General features: G+C 42.2%; 1 protein-coding gene across 1 annotated transcript in view; it reads right to left on the reverse strand.

Annotated features, from left to right (window-relative positions):
• Nucleotides 1–226: 226 nt before the first annotated feature.
• The window catches only part of CHSY3 (chondroitin sulfate synthase 3), a 97988-nt gene continuing 70919 nt past the window's right edge, over nt 227–27295 (reverse strand). Inside the window, 1 exon segment of the mRNA XM_056848769.1 lies at nt 227–2276. Within this exon segment, the coding sequence (XP_056704747.1) occupies nt 714–2276 (1563 nt within the window). The 3' untranslated portion in view covers nt 227–713.

A 27295-nucleotide genomic window follows, 5' to 3' on the forward strand; every position in this document is an offset into this window, starting at 1 on the left:
TGTCTTCTGGCCAGCAAATGAAGAACATTGGTTCAGGAATTGCCTCAATTATGCAAATATTTGAGTAAGTCACATTTCCTTGAGAAAACAGTTCAATTGCGCTTAGCGTAGACAGTAATGAAGAGGTCATTTTATTACAATGTTTAAGTTTCTTGGTAGCCAGTACCAGTTGCACTTGGAAAGGAAAATTTCAGTTTGTGTATTCTTTTGTTTTTTTAAAAAATAAAGATGATCAGTTATTTGTTTACTTCAAAAATTATAAAGATGAAGAATAATACTGTTTATTTTTGTCCACATATAAATTATGAAACTCAAGTTTGCCAGAGTCTCTTTCCCAGAGAAAGCATAAAGCACTTTTGGGGTACCTTCACCAGACAATATCTGTATCACATTATGCTGAACAGACAAAATGAAGACTGATATTGCATCCTAATGTCCAAAGAGAACATTTGTTTGATGTAGTCCTCATGATAGATGAGCTCCATGGGATTGTCTGACTGCCATGGTTTTACTTGGTTTATAGATCAAAGAGAATAGAAAGACACCACATCTAATCAGTTCAGTAGGAATCCGTAATGTTCCTGACAGCAGACTCTGTTCATTTGAGGTCAAACACATACCCTTTGGAAGACAAAGAGACGTTTGCAAATGCAACAACAGAACAAAGTAATAATGAGGTAAACTCCCCTAGGAAGGCAGAGCAAGTTAGAATGTCAGGAAAGAGTTCGATTATACCTGACACCTAAATGTTTTTCTAGCCATATTTCAGCTAGTTGCGTGGCAGAGGCAAACGTACTTGCTTTGGATCCTAAGCACATCTTGTATTGTTTAGGATCTAGGTTGGGATCACAATGAACTGGATGAAAAACATGCACAACACCTACTTCTTGGCTTCTAAAAGCCTTCAATCCAGAATTGATCACTTTAGTAAAGAGGTCTACATCCTCAAGTCCCCAACCTTGAATTGAGGTGTCAAATCCACCAGCACTTACAAGGTCACTTTTGTAAATGCAAGTGATCCCAAACCCATAGTCCCTCCAAAACCCAGTTTTCTTTGTAAAAACAAAGTTGCTGTCCAGTGGAGGGCTGCCCCCATATGTTACTTTGGGATCATACTGACTGAAGATAATAGGATAATAAACTTGTTGCCCTTGAATAGTGTTTGCTCGACACCGCTGGAGAAAGTCTGGAGTAAATATAAGGTCAACATCACAGAATAGCAGCAAGGTGTCATTGTCAAACTTGGAGGAGGCCATTTCAAGACCTAACCCTCTAGAAAAAACACCTGTCATTGGAATTACTGTCATGTCTGCCATAGGATATTTATGATGATATTCATTAATCAGCTCTATGTGTTTACTGGAATCCTGACCAGAATCAGAACTGAAGAGAATAACTACCAGCCTTACATTCTGCTTGGAGATAAGGCAAGTCTTTTCAAAGTTCTCCATAAATCTTAGGAAAATATCATACCGCCCAGTGAGAGGGACTAGAATGTGAATCTTTTTGTCACCATGTGCTCCTATTTCTTTGGCACCTTGAAATGATGAAAACATCTTCAGGGAATTAGAAAGGAAGGAGAAAGACTGTGTGACACTATTCATGCTTTCTACAAGACTGATCACATCCAGTTCTTCTTCTTCTTTGAAAAAAGGTTTACTAAATAATTGCTGAAGATAAGCATGCCGTCGAACTGGAACAGTAACTTTTCTTCCTTTGTGCCTTTTGTATAACAGCAACAGATCCAGAATGTATTCCACACCGTGCAAAGGGTCAATCCTGCGGTACCCATACTGTATTTCATTGAAGTCAATGAGCCTCCCTCTAGATTTAGAGTTCTCATTGATCATTTCCATTACCTGCATTATAGTGTCATCCAGTGCTGCCCGCAGGACACTATTAATGTTCTGTCTGGGTGGTTGATTCTCAGCCATAGAGTAAAGCAGCTTTCCAGTCAGAAACTCCCATTCAATGATTTCATTCCTGTCATGTGGCTGGAAGCGGTTAAAAGATGGCATCATTCCCAGAAGTTGATCGTCTTTGCTGATTTCAGTATTGCTGAGCCTACTCATGAGGGCACTTTCTCTATGAAGCTGGATGGTACGGTAACGTAATTCTGATATTTTACGGGCCAATATATAATTGTGAAGTCTATATTGATAGGCTGGTCTTTTATTTGGATGAAGCGTAATAGCTGTGTGAATTTTGCTGTTGTGAAGATCCTGTATGTAACCCTTCCGGTTGTGTTCATAGTTTTCATGGAACAGCTGCTGCATCTAGAAAACAGAAAAGAAGTACTATTAGGTGACTTGTCAGCTATGAGAAACTAGCTAACTCACACCACATTAATTTTCATGTGTTACATACTATACTGTACAAGTATTCATCCTCAGTCATCCAAGTCAAGTATAGAAATATCCTTATCTTTTTTTTAAATGGGAAAATACATACATCATAAGAGTAAAACCCAATATGTAAAGAGGGTGTATATGTGAGGGGACAAGATTGGGAGTGAAATTTTAAGTAAAGGTTCAGCCAGTGGATTCTTTAATGTTAAACTGTGACAGTATTATTTTGGGCATATGTATTATATACCCCCATTCACATCCTCATATTTTAATGACTTCAGTTATTTCTCCTTGCTGCTACAGTAAAATTAACAAAGCAAAACGACGACTACTAGAAACAAACCACCAAAACAAGTATGAAATATGTTCGGGCTTACAAAGCAATTCAGCTGCAGTTGGTTACAGACCATGAGTCCCACAAATGCCTGCTTGTGCTGATGTCAAGGGAGCAAGACAATAATAAGCTGCACAGTTTGTGGCTACTGATTCTGTCCTATCAATAGGATACCACCATCTAGTGTATTTATGCACTTGCCAGCAGTATATTGTCAATGGTGTGACAAATTCCCATAATCCTTTTTCAAATAGGGCTGGTTATTTGCTATCCACATTTGTGATTTTGAGGTTCCTACTGGTTAAAACATTGTCTTTTTTAGTAGGAGCAAATAATCAAAATGCACAGAAGCTTTGTATGGAGAGGTCTATGCTACATCCAGACATTGTGCAATTGTCTGACTGAACTGCAATCTATCTGGCTTGCTATGATGCCTGAATACAGGGATTTCAGGTAATGCTGCCATGGGTCATGGCATTACACCTGAAAAGCGAGCTGCAATATCCCTCTCCCCTGTTCCTGCTCTGGGGCCTTCTTAGAACAAGCCTGCTACCGGTCTTGGCCCACTTCCCAGGCAAACTCCAAGTGCCTCACTGCCTTCTCTTAACATTCCTCACCATTTGGGATGATGTATTGCAGGGATCCCCAATGTGGTGCCCATGGTCACCGTAGCACCCGCCAAGTGTTTTTTTTAGGAAGTGGGTGGGGACAGATAAGGCTTTTGCCCAACAAGGCCTCTGACTATTGAAAATTTGGTTGGCTCTGCAGATTGTTTAAAATGTTGCTTTGGCAGCAGCGGCCACCTCATCGTAAGAATCTACGCTAAGTTGCTAAAGATAAGCTGCAGCAATCATTTTGTGGCTGGCTCTGTCTGCTGTGGCAGCCATTTTGTCACTGTGCCTAGCATGGCATGCTGGAAGTCCAAAAGTGCCCACAGACTCAAAAAAGGTTGGGACTCCTGATTTACTGCACAGTTCTAACATGTAGTGAGGTAGGTGGCTTCAAGAGTAGCCCAATGTACAGCATATTACCGTACTCCAGTTGCAAATTTACAAGAGCATGAATCAGCATTGCCAGGAGAGCTGGCAAGGAAAAAGCTGATGAGCCAGATGTAGCTGGTAGAAGGCACACTTGGCCACCACCATCAACAACCTGTTTTTAAAGAGCAAATGGGTACACAGGATTTAGCTGACAGGATTTAGCTGACACAGAGGTGGTGAAAAACAAAGTCTTTCTCCTCCCCCACCCCCTCACAAACCTGAAAGTAGGCTCTATGACATGCTAGCAAAGGAGAGTTGGTTGCAGGAGGAGACTCAAACACACATCTGCAGAGCTTCCTGAGACATCCTTCATTCTATGATTATTTCTGTTCATGTTATGGTGCTCCTTCCAGTAGGAAGTGTGGTGATCCATATGATACTGAGTAGCAACACTCCACTCAGGGTCTTAGGATGGGACTGTGAGATTAGCTGGCCCAGGTTTAGAGTGAAGTTTGTAGCTGAACATTAAGAAGTATGATAATTAAAGCAACACTCTTATAGACAAGGTATCAGTTACATTGAAAAATGTCAAGTTCTTGATGTGGTGGTGTCAGTCTAGGTAAAGGAAATATGCATTTGTAGAAATTAACAGGAGTAACCAGTGGAAAACTAATTCACAGACAGGGAGCCACTACACCAGTGCATAGTGAGTAAGTAAACCTATTTTGTATGGCATGTAGCCCTGGCGTAGTTTGTTATGTTACAATAACTACACATTAACATGTATGGACAAATTACAGGCAGCAACCATTGGCCGTGGAATGTATGTACAAGCAGATATCCATAATAAAAGAAGAGATGTGAAATACACATTACAGGGCACACCAGTCAGTTCTCACAAGTTTGTTAACACAAACAGTGAATTAAATTATCAGCCCACGTAACGAAAGTTGACCATATGCCATTTTTTAAAACTGAAGTAAGAGTTGAAAGGAGACAGTTATTCAACTACTTTCTTACACTTACTTAACACTCAGATAAACTATCTAGAAAATCCTCATCCATTCTAAACGATTCTGAGAATGAAAGGTCTAGAAGAAAAATAGCTATATAAACTATAAGACATTTGAGTGTGTTTTTGAAACTTACTAGGGCTGCATAGGAAGTTATGGAAGTAGTCCCTACTTTCTTAATGCATTTCAATACTTTTACTTATGTGTTTCTCTGGTGACCTGTACGCAGTATGGAATTACTAAAATATTTTTGCTTGCTAAAAAGGGGGGGGGGGAGGAAGAAGGCCTATCTAAGAACATAAAATGACAAGAAAAGCTAGCTTCACAAGTAAAATTTTGGGAACAACATTCCTAGAACTACTGTTTTTGTTAAAAGAGTATTGTAGTGCCTTATTAATTTAGTTTAAGGGAAAAACATATGTTCTTTATATACATATATGCATATTCACATAGTATAACACACACACACACACACATATATATTCTTATGTACAGATCTAGAATCACGATGCATGATGGGTAAAGTAGCAATCTTTGGTCAACAGACATTTGCTACTGTGAGGCCTGGGTCAGATTGACCTGCAACTGTTTGCAGGCAGCTGACCAAGTGAGATCATTCTCACTTGGTACAGGCAGGTTCCCTAATTAAGCCTGGAGCTTTGATTTAAGAAGCCTCATCCTGGAATGTAAACTTGTGTTTCCTCATTAACCATTAGGGTACGCCTTGAAGAGCATTTTCTATTGGATATGCAAATAGTTGCTTATACGTCTATAAGGGTTTATTGGGCAGTTGAGTCTTACGTGTGTATTACGCCTCTGTAACCACCCATTATCAAAGTCTATATCCATGCTTGCAACCCTTTGATGTGTGTGGAAATTGCTCTGCGCTTTAGGCAATTTTCACCAGCATTTTGTGTATTGGCCAATAAAAACAAACTGCTTTGAATCTTCAACTTCCAACTGTTTTATTGTGATTGAATGTTGATACAATACGACAGGCATAACAGTATCCAGCCATAATGCTACACATGTAGCTCTTTTTTCATTGGACAGCATTTCAGCATTCCTCCCCAATAAGAGCTCTAGAATATGACTGTGCTGGTGCAGATAAGGTTACCAACCTCCAGGTGGGGCCTGGAGATCTTCCAGAACCAATTGCCAGACTACAGAGATGTTTCCCTAGAGAAAATTGCTGCTTTGGAGGTTGGACGCTATGACATTATACCATGCCGAGGCCCCTATTTTCCCCAAAACCTGCCCTCCCCAGGTTCCACCCCCAAATCTCTAGGAATTCATCAACCTGAAGTAGGCAATCTTATCATAACCCATATATAGCCCTACACATGGATCATGGAAAAAATCTGGTTTTGATATCTGTTTTTTTTTAAATTGCAAAGTCCCTTTCATTTACTTTTTATATACAAAAATAGATTTTCACAGCAAATGCAAAATATTCATTTTGATGAGATGCAAACTTAGTCACAAAATTTTGAATCAGGAAAACAAACTGGCTTGTGATTATCCAGGTACAGTTGACATGCAATGAATTGCAGTTCTCACACTGTTGCCTTTTTACTAGTTGGTCAATTCTATATGCTGCCTATGTATATGAAGGCATTTTCTTGCAGAAAGGCATGCCAGTGATGGTCATATGAAAGAAAAATTGTAGGCAGCTATATGTGGATCAAGAGCATGCCAGTTTAAACAAAATGCTAACATCAACCAACTATTCAACATAGGCTGCAGGTCCTCCCCACCGCCAACACCAATTTTTACCGATTTGAATGAGCATTTGTTCATCCTGTCTGAATGAAGGCTTCGTGTGTAGGAGTGGAGAAACAAATCCAGGTTCACCAATCTCAGCTCAAATTTAATTTTCTTGAATGCATACAACACACTGCGTCGTACAACACACACACTCATATACAAGGAGCAACCTAAATGAGGCACAGAATAGCACAATCTCCATGTTGCTCTGCCTTCCCTTACTTTCATTGTTAGCAGATTAAAAAAAATCAAATTAAGATTTTAGCCATTATGGTGTAATCAAGGAGATTAAGTACAGCTTCCTCCCAGCTGTTATTAACATTAAAGTTTTATGATAAATTATGAACATCCCTAGAGCTAAACATCCAATTAAAACAGCATAAGCATGGTAGGATATCTATTATGATGTTTTTCATAGAAGAAATTCTAATTATATTGCCATTATAGCTTTCTACAAGCATAGTTATGTTTTGTTAGGGGATGGGATCAAAATACAGCATTAATTAGCATAAATGCATTCTTAAACGCTTACAGAGAATGAGCCTTACAGAAAAAGTAAAATCCAAACTGGAATTACATGCTTCATGAAGACTGAAAATTCCTCCACCATCTTAATAGGGAATTAACAAGATGTCAGGGATTGTCCCATTGTTAAATTTATGAATTAGCTGCCACTGCATATTAGCAAAAAAACAAAATAAGCCATTTACAACCACAGTATGATAGATTAAGAATACTATATGTGCCCCGGGCACTTTTACATCTCTCAACATAATGAAGTAGTTCTTCTGCTGCACAACAGTTTAGTACAAAGATGTTGTTACTCTCCATTCTAAGTAGTGGAGGTTGCCACACATCCCTTGAACTCATTCTCTTGCAGGAACAGAGCCCTGAGCAGCACTGCCGTGGTGGGTGGATCATCATCAGTTTCTGAGCATTTCAACACAGGACAAGTGAGTGTGGTTCAGGTGGTGCCAGCCTCTGACTCAGAAGGGTTTGCAGCGGAGTTCCATCTCATGGACCACAGAGTGGAGTCCGTGGAGGGGCACGATGGACATGGCTCTTCCCAGCAAGGCACTTGTGGACACTTGTTGTCACTGCGCATGTCTCTGTTTTGTTTTATTGAAGTGATGATCCAACAGGGCAAAATCTGGCCTGGGCCAGTACCTCCCCTGCCCCATTCTGCTTAGGCTGCTATCCCAGCCTGCCTTAAGACAACTGTTGTTCTCAGCCTGTTCCTCCATTTGTGGCTCTGCTGCCCCACTTGGATGCTTGCCACTGCAGGAGAGGAACAGTCCATTTCCCTATAGCACATTGGAAGTGGTCTTTGGAGTCATCAGGCCCTTCCTCCATTAGCCTTTCAATAAGTTTTGTTTTTCACCACAACTGCATCTCTATGAGGGTTGTGTGTCTGGTACTTGGCACACCCAGGCTGCCGATCCGGGGGGGAGGGAGAGAGGTGAGGTGACTGTGAGCCCAGGTGGTGGCCCCAGTCCTGGACCCACCACCCCAGGGCCCTTCTTCTAGACATTTGCAGCTGATGTCATGTTTCCATACCCTAAGCACCACAAGACAAGCCATGGCAGCCAGGTCAATCATCCTGCAGACATTGGGCATCACAAAGTCCCTGGGGGCAGCAGCTGAGGGTGAGGCCATACAATGGGTAGACTCAACAGTGGAATGGGGCGGAGGAGAATGGGAAGGGTGGAGGTGGAAGAGTCAGGCAACAGTCCTCAGAGCTGGGTTGTGTGGCCGCTGGTGACACAGGGGACTCATGTCCCTCACCTGGGCCATAGGCATAGGGCCTGAGGCTGGTTCAGCTCACACCCCACCTTCTCTGCCATGTGGGCGGTGATGGAGTGGGAGCAGCTGGAGTCCCTCCACAAGTGATGGGCTGCTTTCTCTAGGGGTCACCGATGCATGAGGGTTGTCAGTGCCTGTGATGGTGGGTCACAGGCACCTGGAAGGGCTACTTGCTTTTGTGAGGGACATTGGGGATGAGCAGGTGCCCATCAAGAGGTTGCTGGGGGACTTGTCAGTGGCTCAATGGGCCCCCACGCAACACTCTGCCTCAGTGGGTCCCCCTCCTACTCCACAGCCAGCAGGAGTGGCCCATGCATAAGTGACATTCTGAAACATTTGTGTAAATAACTGACATCAGCCATAATGCTGTCCTTCCAATCAAGTAATCTATTTTTGAGATTATTTTATTCAACACAGATTGACTTTGAATACTATAAAAAGTGCCAAAAGCACTTGGGCATCAGTGTAAGGGAAATGCACAAGATGTAGGTGCATCTGCATCTCCCCATGTGAGTTAGGCTTTGGAGACCATAGAAGTCGCTGGATGCATCTGCTTGTTGTGATATTAACAGTTGCTCAGTTATAGCTACTCCCAATCTTCATTTGATTCAACTGCCTCTGTCAAAATGCTGCAAAATGTTATTAAAAGTTATAGAAATTAACAATAAACAGTTCTTTGCATATTCTTTTTATCGTGTGTGTGTATTGGTCGGCAAATTTTGATCAAGTATCTCTAGCATTTCTGTTGAATAGTCAAAGAGGACCCTTCTTCCTTTTTCACCAGTAGGAAAGCTCTTCCTTCAGACCATGCTAATAAGGTAACAACTGTAGGGAGAAAATTCAGTTTTGAATGATGTACAACATAACACTACAAGTGAAGCAGCTCACAGCATCATACAGCAAAGAGGCAACCCCATTCCCCTCCTCTGCTAGGCCCTCTCCCTGTTGCTCAGGCTTTCCTTCCTTCCTCTACACTCCCTGTCTCCGGCTTCCCTTCCTTTCACCGCCACCTTTTCTGTAATCGTCTTGTAACTAACACTCTCTATCTCCAAAGTCCATTCACAGTAAAAGAACGCCTTACATGTCGCTCTCTCCCTAGGCATAAAAATAGCCAACAAGCTTTCTTCCTACTAGCTGGGCAATTAAACTAAAGGCTGGAGATGATAATGCAAAATTATCACATTGTTGGCAGGAGCAGCTGATCTATGCCTGTTAATGAAAATTTACAGCTGCAGCCATGCTTTCATTTAACCATTTAAGTGGATGCACAAACACACACACACCCCATGGTTGAAGATACATTCTCCAAGAAGCACAAGTCCCTGAAGAGACTCTTGCAGTAAAATAATTATGACATAATTTCACTGAAATTCAGCTTTCAAAATCAGAACTCTTGATGCAAGTAATGAACAACTAATCATGTTTGACTTCAATAAAATAAAAACATGCTACCGTATATACTCGCGTATAAGCCGAGTTTTTCAGCCCAAAAAAGGGCTGAAAAAAGCCAACTCGGCTTATACGCGGGTCAATACGGTAGGCGAGGGGAGGGTGGAGGAGGGAGGAGGGATAGAGGGAGGGGGGAACTTACCGCCGCTGCCGCCGCCATCCCGCACGCCTTCTCTGCGGCCTGGGAGAGGCCTGCAGGGCCTGCCTGAGTACAGGCAGGCCCCCCCCCGCCCCCCCGCGCCTTCTCTGCGGCCTGGGAGAGGCCTGCAGGGCCTGCCTGAGTGCAGGCAGGCCCCGCCACCCCCCCCCCGCCGCCTTTTCTGCAGCCTGGGAGAGGCCTGCAGGGCCTGCCTGAGAGCAGGCAGGCCCCGCCGCCCCCCACGCCGCCCCCCCCACGCCTTCTCTGCGGCCTGGGAGAGGCCTGCAGGGCCTGCCTGAGTGCAGGCAGGCCCCGCCGCCCCCCCGCGCCATCTCTGCGGCCTGAGAGAGGCCTGCAGGGCCTGCCTGAGTGCAGGCAGGCCCCGCCCCCCCGCCCCTTCTCTGCGGCCTGGGAGAGGCCTGCAGGGCCTGCCTGAGTGCAGGCAGGGCCCCCCCCCGCGCCTTCTCTGCGGCCTGGGAGAGGCCTGCAGGGCCTGCCTGCGCTCAGGCAGGGCCCCGCTGCCGCCTCAGGCCTGCGTGCCTTCCCTGCCGCCACCTCCAGCTGATCAGCGGGCCTCATCCTCCCAGTGAGTAAGGGGTTCAGGGGCTCTTCTCCCTCCCCCCTAGGGTGGCACTGGGGTCGGGGTGGGTCTGGAGGGCCCGGGAGGCCGGGCGGGAGGGCGACCTGGGGCAGGGGCATTGTGTAAGCCGACCCTCGGCTTATACACGGGTGCCTAATTTTTTCCCATTTTTGGGGTAAAATTAGGCACCTCGGCTTATACGCGGGTCGGCTTATACATGAGTATATACGGTATATCATTAAATGCATGTAGCATGTATCGAAAAGGCAAGTGATTGTTTTTACATTATAACGATTAGCCCCAGCTTTGGGCAAATATTGTAATATACATACTTTACCTCATTCAATAACATTAGCGAGCAGTAGCAGGCCATGCTAATTGGGATTATGTATTTATTACAGAAATAACATAATCCCATTCACTCAGCTGTTGCTGATAGTAACCCAAACATATTGTTTAGCATACTCAGTCCATTCCTGAGTTGTTGGCGGACAGGGATGGCGGGGAGGAGGCGCCGCTGCAGCGCCTCCTAACCCATTTCCCGGAAGCCGAAAACTCGAAAAAAGCCTTTTAAAGGCTTTTTAAATTTTAAATGGGGCTTTTTGCCCCATAGAGAACAGCAAGGCTGCACCTGCCTAAAAGCAGGTGCAGCACCGCTGTTCTTGTCGCTGGTGTGTCAGGCTGAAAGGGGACAGGGAGCTGCCTCTCCCCCTGGCACGCCTTGGAGACGCCCCTGGGGACGCCGGAACATCCCCCAGAATGCCGGTGTGAGACTTTACGCTGGTGGGACGCTGACAGAAGGCCTGTCGGTGTCCTGGAGTGGTGCTGCCATGACAGCGCTGGGAGACCGGCATCCAGGCCACTCCACCGGCGTTGGGGCCACTTACGGTGGCGTAAGTAGTCCGGATGCCGGGGGGGGGGGGCAATGTCGGCGCAGCCCCTTCCTGGCCTCCTTAGGACTTTTGTTAGGAATGCACTTCACTTGCAACAGCAAATCTCCCCAAAATGTAGATTAATCTTTGATGATTAAAGAAGCATAACACAGATGTTAAAAAATATTTTGAAACGGGCTGATTTTACATTCCCTCCCCATATTTTCTTCCACATACAATCAGTTTCTAAAGATTATATTAATCACCTGTATTCTCAAATCCTGAATTACCTCTAGGGTTGCCAACCACCAAGTACTAGCTGGAGATCTCCCGCTAGTACAACTGATCTCCAGCTGATAGAGATCAGTTTACCTGGAGAAAATGGCCGCTTTGTCAATTGGGCTCTATGGCATTGAAGTCCCTCTCCTCCCCAAACCCCACCCTCCTCAGGCTCCACCCCAAAAGTCTCCCAGCGGTGGCAAAGAGGGACCTGGCAACCCTAATTACCTCCCTTTTTAGTCAAGGTGTTGGAGGAGATTTTTATAGATACCATGAACCACCAGTGGGTCATAGATCAAATCAAGCCTGAACTTTCCCTAGAAGCTAAAATGACTAAACGGAGGCTATTTGGTCACATTATGAGAAGACAAGACTCACTGGAAAAGACAATAATGCTAGGAAAAGTTGAAGGCAGCAGGGAAAGAGGAAGATCCAACATAAGATGGATTGAGTCAATCAAGGAAGCCATGACCCTCAGTTTGCAAGGACTGAGCAAGATTGTTAATGATAGGACATTTTGGAGGTCATTAATTCATAGGGTTGCCATAAGTCGGAAATGACTTGACAGTACTTCACACACACACACACACACACACACACACACACACACACACACACACACACACACACACACATTTATCTAAATGCATTTAGTTACAATCCATGGCTTGGAATTCCAAAAACATTTCCTAGCCATGTGAAAGTAGTTACATGCCTGTAAAGATTATGTATGAATAATGCTAGTCCCTTTCTTAATCTTTTTATCTGCTCTCTTTGTGGTCATTTCCTAAGGAAGAAGGGTGAGCTTTATTTAGAGCAAGGCCAAGAGGAAAACAAAGCAGGCAAAGCTCTTGTATACGAAACTAGGACACACCCCACAGCCCTTCAGTTTTTAGACTCTGATGATTTCAACAAGCCTCAAGATTTCTCACAGGCTGACCAAGCCATGACTATTTGCTCATTCTTTTCTGGGAGGCTTTCCTCCCAGCCAGTGGTAGACTTCTGAGAATTAGCTGACAAACTAATTAGGAATGAGGGGCTACAACCAGAATGGGCAAGACCTTCCGGTGCTTTCTAAAAGAGCTTGTATTATCTACCTCGGGAAATCAGAAGAAACTGAAAATTCCGTTTCAGATGCTCCTGACAAATATATCTTATTCTCTTTGGTCTTTCTACTGGACAGAGAGGATGTTCATAGAAAATGTAATGACAACACTCAGAAATGGATTTGGCCTAAATTTTTTCCACTACAAGCTTCAGTACTATCTCTTTATTTTTCTGTGTTCTGTATATATGGGCAGAACACTTGGTATCTCTGAGTGACTCAGACCTCAAGGACAGCTTATGTGGATTCTCCTCATGGCACCCTTCTTCACATATGTGTATGTATATGTTTTTTGTTTGAAAATGGGGCATTTTGCCCCATTGAAAACAGTGAGGCTATGCCAGAAAAAAGCTGGCGCAGCAACGCTGTTGTTATAGACGGCATACCCAGGGCGAAAGGGGTCAGGAAGCTGCCTACTGGCAGCTCCACCCCACGGTATACCCTGGGAATGCCCCTGGGACACTGCACGGGGCTTTACACCGATGGGACGCTGGCGGGAAGCCTAGCCAGCATCCCTGGGCTGTGCTGCCAAGGCAGTGCAGGAAGGATGGTATGGGTGGCCCTACACTGGCCTCCTTGCCTCTCGTGGTGGCGCAAGTGGCCCGGGCGCCAGGGCAAGCAGCCCAGACACCAGCGTGGGCACTTGCACTCCTCCTGAGCTCTTTCCCACCAAGAGCTCAGGAATGGGCTGTCAGGATACTATTGCTATAAAACAGTGTATTTGGCTTTATCGATCCTTTCTGGCTTCCACAGGAAGGCCATCCCACAAAGTCGGGGCCACAACAGATAATGTTAGGGTTGCCAGGTCCCTCTTTGCTACCAGTGGGAGGTCTTGGGGATGGAACCTGAGGGGGGCAGGTCTCGGGGAGGGACTTCAATGCCATAGAGTCCAATTGCCAAAGCAGCCATTTTCTCCAGGTGAACTGATCTCTATCGGCTGGAGGTCAGTTGTAATAGCAGGAGATCTCCAGCTAGTTGGCAACCCTAGATAAAGTACATGTACAGGCAGCTATTGTTTTTATTTATTTTCAGGGTGCTACCTTCAGAAACCTTTGCTCAAAGGAGAAAAACAGTAACGTCGCAGCATAGCAAGGGAGGCAGTCCTGCAGATATGAATGTCCAAGGCCATGTAGGACTTTGAATGTGATAACAAGTACCTTGAATTGAACCTAATGACTGATAGGTAACCAATGAAGTACCTGCAGAATGAGTGTAATAAGCATACTCTTCCTAGCTTCTATCAGTTTCCAAACTGACTTCAAGGGTAGACCCATTTAGAGTGCAGTACAGTAGTCCAGTCTTGAAGTCACCATGGCATGGATTCCCACAGCCCTATTGGCCAAATAAAGACAGGAAGCCATTTTACAGGCTAAAGGAAGATGGAAGAAAGCTTTTGTTTTGTTTTGTAGCCATATTACCTTGCTTCTCCAACAATAGTGCTGGGTCTAGTTCAACCCCCAAGCTCTTAACCACATCAGCAACGCTCATCTGGACCCCATCAAATTTATTTTTAGTTTTAACAGAAATGTTTTACCTATTATTGTAAGCTGCCTTGAATCACAAGGACAGGCAGTATATAAAAGTTTTAATAACGAAACAAACAAATAAATATGAGAAACACAATGTTCTTCAAGATCTCAGCCTTCCCAACAAGCATTACTTCCATCTTTTCAGGATTCAATTTCAACTTGTTCATTTTTAACCATTTAAACACAGTAGTCAAGCAGTGGCTCACATCATTTGTCAATTTGGCAGAAAATAGTCATCTGTCTCTGGGGACAAAACATGTAGCACAGATCAAACAACATTAGTGGATCAATCCCGTCAGCAAACAATGGTTCAGGAAGAGTGGTCCCTCCACAAGCGTTTCATTTGCTGACCTCAACAATAGACCAGCCTGTTTTATAAGGATTTTTTTGTGACTTGGTCAAATGCCAGGGCAGAAGGGTATTTTGCCTGCTTTCAAGATACAGCAGATATTCTCTCCCAGTTTTGGGAGACAGTAACCACTTTCCCCCCATATTTCCCACCCCTTCATCCATGAGATGGAACTTTATTAGGGAACGGGTGAAAAATACTCCTGAGCTACTGTCCCCCAGCATGTTACCCAGTTTCCTTCCCACCCCCGCCCCGTCCTAGAAAGAAAATATAGACTAGGAAGAGCCCTAGAATGAAACAACCAGTTTAGCAGCATAGGGAAAAACATCCGTGAAACAAAAGCTTAAAAAAAAAGTTGATATTGTTGTGATCTTTTCCTGGGTGTTGGAGAATGCTTAGAGAGTGGATTCCCAAGTGCTTGGATCCATTGAGACAAATTTTGATTCTGCATGTGCATCTCCAGACAATTATCTCACATCCTGTTACGCAGCTGTTCTACAAAAAGTTGATAAAGATGATTGCTAGTTAAAATTAGCTATTTTACCCCAATCTGTACAATATGTGAAGGAAATATTTGCTTCCCAATGAGGCTTTATGTTAGCTATTCATTAATACTTCCCAGTAACCTTTTCAAATTAATTGACCATCTGGGATATAAACAGAAAGGGAAAACAAAACCACCACTTACTGGAGTTTCATTTCTCTTGAAACATTTGTATTATTTTACATTTACTTTTATATTACAATGCATACTAGTACTGCCTGACTCTTGCTACTGTAAAAACTACTCTTTTCAATGTAGAACAAATCTTTTGTTATAGCTGATAGCATGACAAATCTAATTATAGTACTGTATGTGTTTAAAACAATCACACAATTGAAAAGCAAGTGTTCCGGTTCTCTGAAAAGCAACAGACTTCATTTCAAAAATATAGTTGATATCATACTTCCTGTCCAACTCCTCTCACTACAGTACAATATATAAATGGGTTTGTCCTCAGACAAGCACCCAGTGCAATATGCAATATTCTCAAACTTCAAAGAGAGAGAGAGGGCTCTAGTACAAAAAGGTTTATGCTGGAATACAATTTTGTGAGCCTATAAAGTGACATGTTTATCTGTTCTTAAGAGCTTGAAGCTCTGTTTTGTTTATAAAGCTAATAGGGCTACAGTGTAGTGGAATGGTTCCGGAAGGAGCTTTTATAAAGGAAACAGGACTGTAATCTATGCAACTGTGTATGGTATGTATCATGTTTACAGCAGGCGTCCCCAATGTGGTGCCTGTGGGCAACAACATGGTGCCCGCCGATACCTTTTCTGGCACCCACCAGGTATTTTTCGAAAGTGGGTGGGGCCAGGTAGGCTTTGCCCAGGAAGGCTTTTCATTCACTACTGGAGATTTGATTGGTTGTGCAGATTTCTAAAAAATGTTGTTTTGGCAGCAGCCACCACCACAGCACAAGGATCTGCAGTGTTACTGAAGTTAAGCTGTGGCAATAATTTTGTAGCTGGCTCCACCTCCTGCAGCAACCATTTTGTGGCAGCCATTCTGTTGCTGCACCCGCCCCCACAATGCCATGTTAGAATTCCAAATGTGCCCACAGGCTCAAAAAGGTTGGGGACCTCTGGTTTACTATGTTTTATCACTCTGCTCTTATTGAATTGTTTTCTACTTCTGAAATCTCACACTCTGAATTGTTCTTCATATCCTGTTGGACAATTTTTTTTGAATTGTTTCTAATTTTTGTAATCCAGTTGTGTTACACTGCTTATTAGATGTCTGGTGTAATTTGATGGCATTGTTTTGAACCATGTAATGCCCTTGAGTATTAATGAGAAAGGCAGGATAGAAATAAAGTAAATAAACACAATAAAATGTTCTGATGCCCAGTGACAGCACAGTATGGAATCCAGCTCAGGAATTCAAGAACCAAAAGAGGAGAAGCTACGTTCCCTAGCTTTGCAGGTAGGAGGAGAATGCAATCCTTGTGCTGCATCAGCCACAACCGCTGATGTAATGGGAGGAAAGCACCAACAATACGTTGCATGAATACCTCACAAAGGATACTTTCCGATGAGCCAGCAGGAAGCCTCTTCAGTTGCTGAGGCATAAAGCAGAAGCTGGCACTTCAAAAATTAAAATGTTAAATCTTTTACAGTGCAATACTGAATCTTCTACAGTTCCAGCCTTCTAAGCCTATTGACTTCAGTGACCTTACAAGGGTGTAACTCTGTTACTGGGCTGCACTGCTAATTACCACAGTGTTAGGAAAGCTGGGAAATGTCATGATCAATATGAGGAGCTGCAAGAAAGCTGAGGAATAAAAACGTCCATTGTAAATGCAGAACAAAAGGGGTGGGGGAGATTCAGGTGCCTTCAGTTGACGAACAATCCAGATCTGTGAACGAAAAGGAAGAAGAGCCCAGACAGGAGAAATTTGTACTGTGAACAAGCGTCTCTTGGATCTTTGCAGAGGCGCTCAGACAAGTCTTCCTTGCTGAAGGGGAAGAATTCCAGCAGTATTTGCTCAAATAAACAGAGCACTGAAGGAAAGCCAGGAGCCCCTGTGGGGATGAGTCACACTCACACAGCAGCCGTTTTCTTCTCTTGAATGCATATGATTCTGCTATGTTACTAAAGTTTGGGAATTGCCCATACAACACAAAGCAACAAACAAACTTTTAAAACATAATATCTCAAGATTCCACAATGGAAAACCACCTTACGTGAAAATAGTGAAGGCAAATTAAATGAAGTCCATTTCCCAAAGATTCTTGAAATCATATTTCCTGTACCCCCTCCCCAACAGATGACTCAAAAGATGGAAAAGAGTTATCTGTTGATTGCACTTTATGCTGGGTAAGTTCTGGAGGTGACACACGTTTCCTTTTTTGCTGTAAAAGTGCATTACAAAACGCTCACAGAGAAACCAAACAGCAGTTAGGATATGGCCACAAGTGGAGCAGTTTCCAAAAGAAAGCCCTGAAGTCTTCTGAGTGAACAAAGATCCTTGTATCTGACTGTAACCCAAGGGGAAGGGGGGGCAAGCAGCCAAGAAAGCAAACATTCTAACATGACTTTTACAGTAAATTACATAATTTTATAGTTACAGATTCATCTGAGCATATGACATCATAGTTCTGAATGGGTGCTTACAGACTCTACCTTGTGATACAGCCAATAGGCCTTTACCTGCTGGAATGTCACAGTTCATAACTTAACACACAAAAAGCAGAATGACAGCTCCATTTCCCCCGGGACATCAGGGTGCACATCAGTAAGGTTTAAAGAAATCTGAAAATGAACTTTGATCCTATAGCAAACAAGTTATGAACAAACTGGAATGGTATTAAAACTGCTTTCTCTACTTTGAAGGGGGGAAGGGAAATGAAGTAGATTTAATTCAAAGGCAGGCTTTTACAGGAAAATTATAGGAAATATTATTCTACGAGCATTTTGTTTGCGTACATGATTAGCTTGAAACCAGCAACTGTTAGACAAAATAATGTGTTATTGAAAGAACATCACTCAGGGATGTAAAGACCAGATTGGACCACAATCCAGCACCCACTTTACAGTTCTAATTAATCCATTCAAGTGGCCCAATTCTAAACCAGCAAAAGGAATTTCTTGCAGCCATCCTGATTACATCACTACTTCCTATTCATAGTCTGCATGTGACAGTCTGGACAACAAAATGAGGATGCATAGTCTAAGCCTATACAGTACTTCTTAATGCACAGCCAATTTGAAGTGAATGGAAACACACAACCCCTACACATCGCCTAATTCACAGAAAACGTCTACCCAACATTCATATATGCATACTTTTATGGGCTTGTGAAAGCTAACAATAACTATATGGGCTGATTGCTTATTTAGTGATGTGAAAAGTTTCCCCCCAGTAGGCACCCCAAAAAGCTTACAATACAAAAACACAATATAAACGAACAAAAAACTGGAAAGGAGGGAAATGCTATCATCATGTGAAAAACTACCCACAAATTATGAGGTCCGATAACAGTGTGACACAGAACCTCTTACAAACCAAACAAGGTACTGAGTAGAAACTCTGAAGGGAAACACTTTGGGACAAAATAAACAAATGTGCAAATGTTGAAACACACACACGCACTTCAATGATCACCTTTCTTCATTCCCCACAGAAATCACCCAATAAGGCCCATGTAATGTGAATTGTATCTTATGAAGTACAAGCACAGCTGGTCTGATGGGCATGAATCTTTGCTGCTCTCTCCACTTCATAATGATTGTAATTAATATGGAAATAAATGCACAAGTTTAGTTACAAGTAACTACAGTAACTACAAGTAATAGTTAAAATGGCTGGGTTCATGAAAGAAGGGCTCATATAAAGGAGGTTTTGATTTTTTTTGCTTAAGTGCTTTAGATGCCTGCAAAATGAAGACAGATACTGCCAGATTAGAGTTACTTTGGTAGCTCAAATATGTATATTTATTTTGCACCTATGTAAGATTTTTTAACTATGTTAATTTTAAGTGGCATCCTGTTAAACTGAGCTTTTACATGAAATGTTGAAGACCTACTATGAAAATTATGCACAACCTCATTCCCTGACAATTAGTGGTTGGCTCCATCTCCCGTGGCAACCATTCTGTGGTTGCACCCACCACCCTGTGTTAGAATCCCAAAGGTGCTCGCAGGCTGAAAAAGGTTGGGGACCCCTGCTCTAAAGTTACCAATATCCTGGAGCTATCCCAGAATTACAACTGCCATCCAAGCTTCAGAGATCAGTTCCTCTGGAGGAAATGGCAGCATCCGAGGAGGGACTCTATGGCATCACATCACTACTGAGAGCTCCCTCCCCAAATTCTATCCTTCCCAGGCATCACTCCCAAATCTCCAGGAATCTCCCAAACTGGAGTTGGTAACCCAAGTAACCTCTAGCATCCACCTGTTAGAGATATGAGGGGGAAGGTCTTCTGGAGAAGGGGAAGTGAGCAAGATCCACATCCCGTGGGCAACCTGAGCTTGCGCTTCAAAAGATCCAACCCTAGAAAACAGTGAAGGCACAGGAAATAATTCTCAACCTAAGAGTGCAAAGCCATTCTGTGCACTATAAAATCCTTCGATGAAGGGAGGATAAAATGAGATGGAGTGCAGACCCCTAAATATTTATTAGGAATGTAACACACACCAAAAATGACCTGTTATACTTCTAGGAATAATGACAAATCAAGAATTAGAGAGGAAGTTAATCAGAAAATGAATGCAGTGTTCTCTTTGGACAGAATCTGTAACTCTACTAAAATTATTAAACATCTAAAATGAAAAATAGATTAATTGATACACTTTCTGAAAGTTCACTGAGTGCAAGAAATTTCTCAAATTTTAAATTCCCTTCCTCTATATTTTTAAACAAAAAATTACAGCATCACTTTAGACAAAGCTAGTTGTAACCTTGTGAGAGGCCAACCAAGTAGAATCAATGGAATTCAAAAGTGACAATGAAAAATGATGGTCCTTAAAAATATACATAATAATCTAACACCAAACTCTTGCTGTAATCCTGCATCTTAATGCAATGAACAGAACGTTTCTGGTATGCATTGTTCTTCAATGCCTTTTTATTTAGGATTACTTAATTTGTTGCACTATGACTCCTTGTTTCATCAAACCATTTGCCATCCTTTATCCCTGCAATCCTCTAATTGAAATCAGCAACAGATTGGCCATTCAGATTATGGCAATATCAGTCAGTTTAAGCTTCAATTTGTAAAATAAAACTTGTTTTTTATTTTACTTATACCCTTCCTTTCTCCCCAATGAGGACCCAAAGCCACTTACATTGCATTCTTTTCCTCTATTTTCCTCTCACAACAATCCTGTGAAGTAGGCTGATAATGTATTACTGGCCCCCAAGGTCACCTAACAAGTTTCCATGGCAGAGTAGGGATATGAATCTGGGACTTGCAGATCCTAGTCTGACTCTCTAACTACTATACCACTGACTCTAAATAATTATTTTCTAAATAATCATCAATGCATGATTGTTTTAATAACAACTACTTTGGATCCCACATTAGCCATTTTTCAAATTCATGATTAAATTATGACTTCACTTTTAGGACTTTAATTTGAAACTTCTACTTTGTAATTTGAGACTTTACAAAGAACAAATTGATAATTTGACATGTGTTAAGAGTATTAGAATTACTTTCTGGAACCATAGCAAAAGACTGAAAAATCTGAAATTGTAAAGTCATGGCAACAGAACTGACAACACTTTTGCAAGTTTCATTTGGCAGATTTCTTCATATAATGAGGAAGTGATTTCAATAACCATTCAAAGTAGCACAGTTTCCTCACCCACTGCAAAAGGTTATCTTCTGTGCTGAGAGTTCAGATAATATACTTTAATTATACTGCAACCTTACATTGTTCAGGCATATGAAAAGAAGCATGACATATAGCAATATGGACACATGTATTCAATAACTCATTATGACCACATGGCACAAGAGCAGGTCTGGGTCTGGATGTGGCAAATCCAGGTTTCAACTCCCACATAGCTATGAAGCTCCTGGGGGATGGTATCTTTCAACATAAACTACTCCACAGAGATACTGGGAGGATAAGACTTCATTCAGATTCTCTGACGTAAGGCAAGAAATAAATGCAAAAATAAAAAGGAATGAAAGGAAAATGCTTTTAGCTTTATGAAGCTTTGTTTTAATTGCCCCCCATACACACACTGAGGAACCTATACCTAGCCAAATAAGGATTGCTGCTCCCTCCTATAAAAAAATGAATAGTTATACATCTATCATTAGGGCTGTGAAACATGCCTCTGAACAAAGCATGGGGTTCTGTAGACTTAATACATTTCCTGAGCATGCCAAACATTGTTATTTTGTAATGTTAGAAGTGAAGACCTTCCCCCCATCCAACTACACACATGAATGGCCCAATTGAGACTGTGGATGCTCATTGCTCTCCAGAAGCCAAGGTTATGTTGAAAGTAATGGAACAAAAGTAGTTGTTTTTAGGAAAACAGAGGAGAAAGTGGAATTAGGTGTGTGATTTAACCTTTAGTATTGTATGCTATCTTGGAAGGGTGTAGTGGAAACTTCGGAAGACCATTGTACTACGAGGAGGTAGATGGTGGTCAATGCAGCCCTTCCCCATGTGAGAGCAATCTCAGGTCATTAACTTTCACACAGCACAGTAAATGATGAGCACCTGGTGATGGGGGAAAAGGTTAGTTTTCACTCTCTGTTAAAAGAAGGGGAGGGCTTCAGATAAGCCAGCCAGCCAGGAGGAGGGCGTCTGGACGGCTGCCAGAGAAGAAGCGGCTTGCTTGCCTCCCAGGAGACAACTTCCCATCCTTATTTCGGATTCAGCCTGGATAAAGGGTATTTTTTGTTAAAAGATTACTTAGCCTGGGTAAAAGGGTGCATTTTTTGTTTAATAAAACTGTGTACTTTGTTTTCCCCCAACACTTGCCTGTTGGAATCATTTCTTTACCTAACCATGGGTAATACAAAGGGAAAATTAAGTTGAGCGGAAACATCTCCCCTAGCCTATATTTCCTGTTCACATACAGTGCATGGTGAAAGAGAGGTAAGAAAACCATCTGGGGAAGAAAAAGCCCCAGAATTCATCAGTCTCACATCATTTTTATGAGAGGAAGAAAAACTCTTCTTTTCCCCAATTCTTTGTGCCTCCTCCCATTTTGTGGACCATAATAGTCATGTACTTTCATAACACTAAGGGCCACATGGTGAGGCTTTCATGTACATATTCCTAGCAAGAAGAGGAGCCCCGTAACAAATGAGCACCATGTGCCCATGTGAGGGAGAAGGGGAAGGAGGAGATTTCTGTTCTTGTTTCCCCACCATTATGTACCCTCACAAATTTCTCCCTGTTATCAGTAGCTGAGAGGAGGATTTAATACTCTTTCTACCCCACAGACAGTCACCCTTGCTTTTGTGAGGAGAGTTACCCTTACCTCCCCCCAGTAGTAATAGAAAGGCTTAGAGGCTGAATTTAAAAGTTGTTTATTATTTACAGAAATGGTTTTTAGATGGTTGGTTGTTCTTTCAGAGAAGCACAAAGCTTAAACGGTTACAGGCAGTTCAAAATCTTAGTTGGTTTCAAGGCACAGTTCATAGTTCTCAGTTCAGTTACTTCAGAATACTCAGTAATATACTCAGATGTTGTTCAAAATATTCTTAAGACTCAAAATACTTAGTGTGGACTCAAACTAACCCAGCACACAAAAATACTGGTGAGTGGAGGTTCATCCACAACCTTTCCCACTCCTTAGATCTGCCCACCTGTAGAAACAAATCTCTCTTCCCCAAAACACTGAGTCAGGAGTCTCCCTGTTTCAGAAGCCACCTCCCACCAAGTGACTGAAGAAAGGGCTCTCACACACGGCCACAATCTTCCCCTTGTCAGGTTTGGTTTTAAAACAAGCTAGGTAGTATCTGAACAAGTGTTCACAGAGTGTTTCCACACTACCACACAGTTTAGGAGCTCAGAAATCTATGCTTCCAAAGAGCTAACCCCTCAAGTTACACATTTTAACCCTCTATCCGTCACAGCCCACGTTTCCCCTTCCCCAATCCAGTCACATCTTGCTCACAGCTGAATCTATTAGTTGTTCAGGAAGGAGAGGAGGGGCAGGATTTAACCCTTCCAGTTTTTTCCTCCCCGAGGAAGAGCTGCTTGGGCAATAAAATGCTCTCTTCAAGGGCTTTATTTGCTTAGCTACCTGAGTAGGGCCATTATATTCCCAAAGTTACTAAATGGCATAGCACAGATAGTGACAGGCTCTTCTGGCACAGTTCTCTTGAAGTCATGAAGTTCAGATTTAAGAAGGGATTAAAATACTCTAGAAGTTTGTGCCTTCTCTTTTTAAATCTCAAGGAAACATTAACTCTGTTGTTAAAGCTGTAATTGCTGGAGAAGAGGCAGACATGATCTGGAACAATCAGTGCTTTTCAATTCATTATTGCAACTTGAAACACCAATCAAAGCCTTTTTACAGTCAAAGGCTTTTAAAGAGATTGTGATGTACATCAGTTTTAATAAGCCTACTTTTATAACATTTCATCAGCCCTTTAAAAAAAAAAAAACTTGCAAAACCAGAAAGTGTGAGCACAGTTATTAATAGCCATGCTCAACAAAGCACCCTATCAAGCAATGGGATAAAGAATAGACAAGAACAATGATTGGAAATTATAAGGCTCAATGGTAACAGAAAGAATAGAAAATACAGCAAAATTAATTATACTATTTAATGCATCAGAAGGTCTGCTAACCCAATCTTATACTTAATCTATTCCACAATTCATAGAACTAAGTACACACATCCAGCAGGGTTTTAGATGTCCCCTTTCCCTAAAAGGTCATCTCTCATGGCTTGATGCTACCACAAAACACATTGATTTGCCTTTCCTGCTTAGAAACAAGAACAAAAATTAAAGACTTTTCTTTCCCCAGCTCTCCCTCTTTCTCAGCCACAACATCCTCCTCTTCGGGAATCTCTGATCTCCCCTGCCTGGTCCCTCATACCCACACCACCTACCACCTCCCTTATCACCTCAACAGCCTTGCTCTCGGGCCCAACCCCCACAATTCTAGTGTCTTTGTGTTATTCTTATGTGTATATTTCAACACAATTAGCCATGGATGGGATTCATTTGGGTATTACTGATGCTCACTGAATGTATTTTAAAATTAGATCTCCTTTATTGCCTTTTCTATCTCTTTGCAGTCAATAAAAAAAGTTTTATCTGGAACTTCTGCTTGCATACAGACTTAAAAGATCCCAACCCCAGTGTTGAGAGATTTGAGGCATGTGTGCATGGCACATGTAGTCTTTGTTTCCTGGGTAATATGTGGCATAACCCGCACACCTTCAAGCTTCTGATACTGTGATTGTTTTTTCTTTGTTTTTGTTTTGTTTTGCTCCTCACAATGCAAAGTATTAGCATTACTGGGATATAAAAATTACCCCATGAGTTTTTCCACAAAACAATGATCTAAGGAAACACCATTAAGTGTTCTGGAGAGATACAACCACTTCCTCTTTTCACAGAAAGATGACCTAATAACATTCCACAGAATAGGTGTGAATTATTAAATACGCAAAGGGAAATAATGGGGTAAAAAAATTACAGAATTAAGTACCCCAAAGTTCAAGAAAAAATAAGCATCCAAGGCCACAATATATATAATCTAAAAATTATGTAAATACAAAATATGTATATATTGATTTCAGGATAAAATCTAATACCACATACAATACATATAGAGCCCTGCAATAGCCTACCAAATTGACATGCTCATATAACACAATAAATCATGAAATCAAACAATTCGACTCTGGCCATGTGCATTTTGGCCATGCAGCATTCTTCAGTTGTCTAAGCAATCAACATTCCAAACTCAGATATACATATAGATAAAAAAATCTTTATGATTATGTGTGCATTGTTTTTGCAAGAAAACAATTAAAATATATAACTGCAAAACGTCTTCCTCTGTTTTAGGCTTCCATCCTCAAGGAAAGCTAATCCTCGTGTGTGTTTTCCTCTTAAATGAGGAGATGTAACATAGCAGCCATAAATACAATTATCAATATCTCACAGTCAAGAAGTAGTCATGAAGTCTGGAATCTAAACAAAAGAAACATTCCATCTCGTGAGCCAGAGTGGTTTGTGTCCCCACTCCTACATATGAAGGTGTCTGTCGTGGGGAGAGGAAGGGAAGGCAATTGTAAGCTGCTTTGAGTCTTCTTAAAAAGGCAGAGAATAGGGTTGTGTATATCAATACACCTGAACCAAAAATAAACCTAAAATTAGCCATTACAGCAACATTTGGATTTTGGTTTTACCAAACACCAAAACCTGGGAATTTTCCTGAAGCTGAATCGGCTATTCACCTTTGCTCAGATGCACAGCTCTGTGCTTTCTCCCATTTTTCTATCTTTTTTTTTTTACTGGTTTTGTTAGAGCCCTACAGTTGGGGCCCTTTTGAAGTAGGTGATGTAATCGGAGCCAACTTGGTCTGACCAAACTATCAATCTAGTTTGGAGAAAGAAGGGTCATTAAAAGACAGGGCTTACCCAGTCCCGCCCGAAGGGATATACCCTCCGACTAAAAAACTCCAGCTTCTTCAGCTGCTTATTGGGCTTCTGAAGAAGACTCCTCACCCATGCAGATGAGCAATGAGCTGCCTTGGTCATGATTTCAGTTGGCTCCAATATCACCCCCCCCCCCCAAAACCTGCTGTCAAACTGAAGGTCGCCCCGAGTGAAGTTTCATTTCTCCGCACTGCGACCATCTCTTGAAATAATTATTTTATGACTATAATAAAGGACTGATCACAGAATGTCATTTGCCATCAAAATAAATGTTTTCCGTGCCTTATTTTTCTTGCATTTAAGCTTTTCCCCTTACTTTGGAAGGTAGCTAATTTGCATGGACATCATGTTATGTGCCCCAGATATGAAGGGAGCCCCAGACTTTAAGACGCCGCCTGCCAATTGGCTCTTTGTGCCAGTCTCGGCAACGCTGAACTTCTGAACCTGACAACCGATGGACAGCTCAGCTCGCAAATGCCTGGAGGATGCGGGCAACCCCTTTGCTGGCCCATAAAATTGGACCCCCGTCCCAAAGTTCACCAAACTTCAGTGACTGTCTAAGGAGAGTCCCCTGTAGCCATGCTGCAAATTTGGGAACTCTACCTCAAAAAATGCCCCCACGGGAGCTTCAAAAAAATCCCCATAGACTACAGTGGACCTGAATACTGGGTATTTGGCTTTTTCCGGGTTTACCCAAAATAATTGGACCCAATAAACCCAAACCCGAAATTTACATTTTTTTTCTTTTTTGTGCAAACCTAGTAGAGAAAATTGGGGTATAAAAACCAACTCTTCTTCTTGTATGAAAGTGTGTATCAATACTTTAAGAGTTGTGAAATTAACTGAGGATGGCCTTATGTATGAACTAAAACAAGATCTCTTCAGCACCTGTTGGATGCAAAAGTCAACAAAAAATTACAACTTTTTGGTTTGTCTAAGGATACCCTAATAAATATGGGGGAAAGGAAATTTATACTAACTATTAAGAGATACATAAAAGAATTAGACCACTATAGCTTCGTAATGCGTGCCTGGAGAGTATGTTCAGCTCAGTTCTTTGGCATTCCTCCCCCTTTGCTAACTCCACTATACTTTTACAACCTGACAGTCCCTTCCTTCCGAAGAGCCTTTATGCTCGCCCGTTTAAATGCTGCACCCTTGGCAGTATTAAATGGAAGATACAGAAATCTACCATATTCTGATAGACTTTGCCCATGCAATACAAAGAAAACTGACACATTATCTCATGATGGAATTCCTCCTCTTTAAACACCACTGAGATAAATGGATTACCCCCATATTGGCGAGAATTCCTGCCCCCAAAACAAGATAAAATAGTCCCCTTTTTGCTGATGGATAGAGATCCAAATATAACATTGGCCATGGCCAAATATCTCTCCATCATATTTTCCTCTAAGAAATAACTGCTCAGGACCTATGGGTCATAGGAGCAAAGAAGGAAAAAGAAAGAGAAACTAGGATGCAAACAAATAATGATAATAATAATCACTTAAGACTGCTTCTGGAGTTGCCAACCTCCAGGTGGAATTACACCTGATCTCCGGACCACAGAGATCAGTTCCCCTGGAGAAAATGGCTGCCCCGAAGGG

The sequence above is a fragment of the Euleptes europaea genome, chromosome 4, assembly GCF_029931775.1.
Source record: "Euleptes europaea isolate rEulEur1 chromosome 4, rEulEur1.hap1, whole genome shotgun sequence".
Taxonomy (NCBI): Eukaryota; Metazoa; Chordata; class Lepidosauria; order Squamata; family Sphaerodactylidae; genus Euleptes; species Euleptes europaea.